At 45.0% G+C, this 5,555-nt stretch overlaps 1 protein-coding gene across 1 annotated transcript; it reads right to left on the bottom strand.

Moving 5' to 3' along the window:
• Positions 1-4,615: 4,615 nt before the first annotated feature.
• FOXG_14302 (uncharacterized protein) lies at positions 4,616-5,160 on the bottom strand. Its single transcript, XM_018394369.1, has one exon. It carries the CDS (start codon positions 5,040-5,042, stop codon positions 4,755-4,757), a length of 288 nt encoding a protein of 95 aa, XP_018254484.1. The 5' UTR covers positions 5,043-5,160; the 3' UTR covers positions 4,616-4,754.
• Between the last annotated feature and the right edge of the window lie 395 nt (positions 5,161-5,555).

Raw genomic sequence — 5,555 nt, 5'->3', positions numbered from 1 at the left:
GCCTAAAGGCTGGATCGGCTTCTTAGTCGGCTATAGGTCCTCGAACATCTATAGGATCTGGATCCCTACAATCAACCGGATAGTTAACACTCGAGATGTCATATTTAATGAAGATGAGATCTGCAACGGAGACTGGGAACAATTTAAGGACGACCTTCTTGAAGCTGATCTTAGCGAAATAGCCAAGTTCGCACAAGAGTCTGCCCTTCCAGATCAAGACAGCCTTGAAGAACTAGAAGCTGAAGACTCCTTCGAAATAACCCTTCCAATAGGCGCTCTGACCGACGATGAAGGAACCCAACTGGGGGAAGCCGACGAAACAGTCGAACACATCAGCGGTCCGTATACAACGGCAAAATTTGTCCCTTTTCCAACGCCACCAGAGTCGCCGCCATCAGCCCTTCTAGTACATTCTATCCAAACGCTCCATCAAGGAGTTCAACCTACAATCGAGACGAATGAAGGTACAACAACAGTTCCTTGGCAGGCAGCCTTCATAGCCGGAGCAAAGACCCCTCTACAGACCTCAATCGAACGGGCGCTCCGTCAGGGGAGGAATATGCACCGAAGCAACCTGCCGCCGCCCCCAAGGAAACACCAAGATCTTATAGATCATCCATTTGGAAAGCTCTTTCAAAAGGCCGAAGAAGATCACCTTCAAAGTCATAAGGAAATGAAGTCTTGGACTGAGATACGAGCTAAAGACCCTCGAGCCTCTGAACAGCAGGTCCTCAGCTGTATGTGGGTGTATGTCTATAAGTTTGATAAACACGGCCGCTTCCAGAAGTGCAAGGCACGGCTAGTGGTCAGAGGAGACCAACAAGCTAAAGGGAGGCTGCAAGAGACATATGCAGCTACCCTAGCCGGAAGATCCTTTCGAACCCTGATAGCGATAGCAGCCAAATTCGACCTAGAAATGGTCCAATACGATGTGGTCAACGCATTCGTACACGCCCCAATCAATCAGGATATCTTCATGCATATGCCTCCGGGGTATAAGAAAGCAGGGACCATTCTGCAGCTAAACAAAGCTCTACATGGGTTACGAGTCTCTCCCTTACTGTGGCAGAAAGAGCTCTCGAAGACCCTCTTAGAGCTTGGCTATGAACAGGTTCCCCACGAGCCCTGCTGCTTCAAGAAGGAAGGAATCCTCTTCTTCTTCTATGTTGACGATGTTATCGTGGCCTACCGAAAAGCTCGGGGAGATAAAGCCAATGAACTGATAAAACAGCTCCAATTGAGATACAAGCTAACAGGCGGTAACCCTATGCAATGGTTCCTAGGAATGGAAGTCATACGGGACCGACCTGCAAGGAAGATTTGGCTATCTCAAACAGCCTATATTGACAAAATTGCAAACCTAGCTAACAAAGGAACAGCTACAGTACCAATGACTCAAATAGAGCTACGGCCTCGAATAGGACTAGCAACCCCAGCAGAAATTCAACGCTACCAACGCAAAGTCGGCTCAGTCCTCTATATCGCTGTCAACACCCGACCCGATATAGCCTTCGCCGTCTCCAGACTGGCACGATTCCTCACCAATCCAGGCAGAGCCCATCAAGAAGCTGCTGACCGCGTTATCCACTACCTTACACACACCAAGCATCGAGCCCTAGCCTTCGGAGGGCCCGGTGGGCTCAAAGTTGCTAGCGATGCCTCATTTGCAGATAACACCCTCGACCGAAAAAGCTCGCAGGCTTATACAATCAAGCTGTTCAATGGGTTAATCGGTTGGAGAGCCAGTAAGCAAGATACAGTCACCACATCCACGACAGAAGCAGAACTCCTAGCCCTAGCACAGGCGGCTAAGGAGTCCCTCTATGTGAGCCGACTGCTGAAGGAGCTTACAGTCCAACTAGATGACTCGATCATCCAGATTGACTGCGACAACACTCAGACCATCAACCTTGTGACTGCCGAAATAGCTACCTTAAAGACCAAGCTAAGGCATGTGGATATCCACAACCACTGGCTGAGGCAGGAGGTTCAAGGAGGGAAAATTCAGGTCAAATACACCAAGTCAACAGATATGATTGCAGACGGCTTAACAAAGGCCCTGCCGGCAGGCAAATGGGACCGCTTCCTTTATCAACTTGGCCTGGAAGACATTCAGGAAAGACAGCAGAACAGGAAGCAGGAAGGAATAGAAGAAAGACTCCAAAATACGGAAGACTGCCTATGAAATACAGGCTCAATAGGGACGTACTTGAGCCTGAGGGGGTGTGTTGAATACTGGTGAAAATGAGACCGGCTAACCGGCTGACCGAACTACCGGTCAGAGAGCTGTCTCAGCACTGTAACAACCTCTTAGATTGGTCATTACTGAACAGATAGAAATAGGGTTCCAACCCAACTATCGGACAGAGAGTGGAATACACACAATAGACCCCTATATCTGACACATAGCGATTATGGCCCGATCTTTTGCCCTGTGGTTTAACGGCTTGTGCAACCGTTACAATTTTAGCTATATACCCCTCTTTATTAGCTTTCTTGCTATTTCACTCTCTACTAGCTTTTCTAGCTATATCTCTCTTTATTAGCTTCAGGGTTCAAATCCACGACACTCCACGACACATTTGTGAATATGGCGTGGATATGGATGCTGACTAATAATTTCGATGTGGAATGGGTGGAAATGGATCCATTATGGAAATGGATCCATATTGTGGAATTCGTGGAATGGAAACCTACTTCGTCCAACAATGGTAATTAATGGGTCCCGCCCGCCCTCGGTGACGTCAATGTTTTTGTCATTGGTCCATTAAAATCCGCCGTTGCTTGACGCAAAGGCAACACACCCACCGACGTTCCTGTTTCTTGTTATGCTGGATATTCGTAGCCGAACCGATATACCTATAGACGCGCCTTGCCGTCTCTCTCCGTCAAGATCCAGCTTTTGTAGAGCTGAAAGAGCCGTTGATTGTCCTCTTCTGTTCGTTCTGGAACGGATGTGGTTGACTTGGTAGGATGGGGAGTGGCCATTTCGATTTGGGGTAGTAACGCGAGTAACAGTGAAGCCCCCAGAATGGACTCATTGTGTACGGAGGAAAATGGGGTGGCAAATCGATGTTGTGTTGTTGTGGGTGATAGAAAGTACTTAGGATATGCGGGATTTCACAAGGAAATCAAGGTATTTTCGAACCCCACCTAAAATATTCCACGATTTCCACATGTGGAACATGTGGAAGGGGCTTCGTGGCGTGGATATGGAAATGCTGAAGCCCACGTGGAATGGAATGGAATGGATATGGATCCACATTATGGATCCATATGTGGATTTCGTGGTATGGATTTGAACCCTGATTAGCTTCTCTAGCTATATCTCTTTCTATTAGCTTTTATAGCTATATCTCTCTTTATTACCTTTTTAGGCTATATTTCTTACTCTAGCCTATTTCCTTATTTATCTCTTTTTATCTCTCTTTTTATCTCTCTTTTTACTTCTCTATATTCTCTATTTTCCTTTGTATCTCTATTTCTTTATTTTCTATTTTTAGAAAAATCTCCACTCAATCTTATTAGCTAGACTTTAGTTAAAGAAAATCACCAGGGCAAAGATAGCTTAAATAGTTAATACTAACCCTATCCTAACCCTAAGCATAAGAGTAGGCATTTAAGTATAAAGTCTTTAAGAGCCAGCAGGAGGTCTATAATAACCCTAATAACCCTAATTAACCTTAAGTTTAATATTTAGATAATTAATAACTTAACCCAGTAGTAAGTAATATTATAGTAATATACAGCCTATATTATCCTATTTATATAGATAATTATAATAGAATTACCTATAAATAGTTCTTAAATCTATTTAAAATTCTAAATAGTCTTAAGAGACTATTAGCTCTATATCCCTCTTTTATTTCTTTTCCTATTTTACGCTTTTTTTCTCTTTCCTCCCTTTCTCGCCTTCCCTTTATTATCCCTTTATTACCTCTAGTCCCTCTTGCCTCTTTTCTTACTTTTATTTTTATTTCCTAGCTATATTTCTTATATTTCTTTTTTAGCTTTATTATTCCTTTTCTTTACTTTCTCTTATTTTATTCCTTATATTTCTTCTTATTTATTTTAGAAAAGTTTCCACTTAGTCCTTTTAGCTATATCTTTATTTTAAAAAAAACATCAAAGCAGAAAAACTAAGATAATTAATACTAACCCTATCCCAACCCATCCTAACCCTAAGAGCCAGGTGGGTAAAGTATGCTATATTTTACGATTAGGATGGCTTGCATATACGTATTAAAGGACATAGTCGTGAAGCACGTTAGGATAATATCTATATGGAACTGAGTGGTAGACACCCTCAATCGAGATATGGTATCTGAGCAAGAATAGCTCTGGAGCTATCTGTTAAGAAGAACTGGTCCCCATGATGCCTGGCACGCTGTAATGAGACGCTACCTCCTTATAATTTTCTGTGGGAGTATAAATTACAGTATATAGCATGAAACTGGTCACCCGAAGCCTTAAAAGACATGAACACTATCATCGGCAGCAATGCCGAATTATTTGCAAAGAATGGATCAGATTATTACCAGGTGTCCTCGCTTAGCCTGATGCCGGGACACAGACACCAGCTAATACCTCCCCTAATATTAATTTGTAATCATTAAGGTGCAATAAGATCAACCATTTAACTACAATATAAAATAAAGTACTAAATAAAAGAAAACAGATGCAATGCCCCCTATGTTGAATAGGATGGAGGAAGTACGTGATTTAAATCGAACAGTTGATTATATCCCTGTCCGTTATGCTATTCCGTCAACCCGCCTAAGGGCTCGAATGAGCCCCACCGAGGGACAAATGCGCCGCCACCGGGCGCACCGGCACCGCGACCGTGACCGGGAGGGGTAGCTTGCCAAATGAAAGAACCCTGGACGTGGTAGAGTTTCAAATCCCAGCCAACAATGAAAAGATCCCAGGCAGACTGTGGGCCGGCTGAGCCCTGCTTCGTGACCACAGTTGGTGGACCGAGCCAACGGCCACCGAGAGAGTCCAGGACTCCGGTCGGATTGCCACCATCCCAGAACTTCCATTGCAGCGTGCTGTCAATTGCGAGACCGAAGATTGCGATAAGTGGAACCTTATCATGCGAGAGAGTGACCACCTCCGGTTCTAGCTGCCATGTACCCCCAACTGGACGCCAGGCATGGGGTGAATCGGCGTCATCGTACCACTGATAGTGGTAGGAGCTGTCTATACCAACAGCTAGGATACCCATCCGGCGATGGTTGGGCCATTGATCGCCAGGGGCCCACAATGCAGGGCGGCGAATGACCTGGCCTTCTTCATTTTCCTCTTCATTTTCCTCTTTCTTCGATGCCTCATCAATAATACGGCGTCTCTTTATCTTGAAGTCCCGGCCAACAGTGCACACGTCGACACGGTCACCGCCGATATGCACGGCGCCAGGGCAACGAACCCAGACGCCACCTAGGGGCTTCCAGGCCTTCTTGTCCTCAAGGTCACTATTGCTGTTGTTATCCTTGAGGATCTTGTGGTATAGCTGGTGGTCTGTCCCAATAGCAAAGATATCGATTCTTCGGGAA

This window comes from Fusarium oxysporum, chromosome 15, assembly GCF_000149955.1.
Source record: "Fusarium oxysporum f. sp. lycopersici 4287 chromosome 15, whole genome shotgun sequence".
NCBI lineage: Eukaryota > Fungi > Ascomycota > Sordariomycetes > Hypocreales > Nectriaceae > Fusarium > Fusarium oxysporum.
The sequence above is the reverse complement of the archived record's forward strand: the minus strand, read 5'-3'. Positions and strand labels throughout refer to the sequence as shown.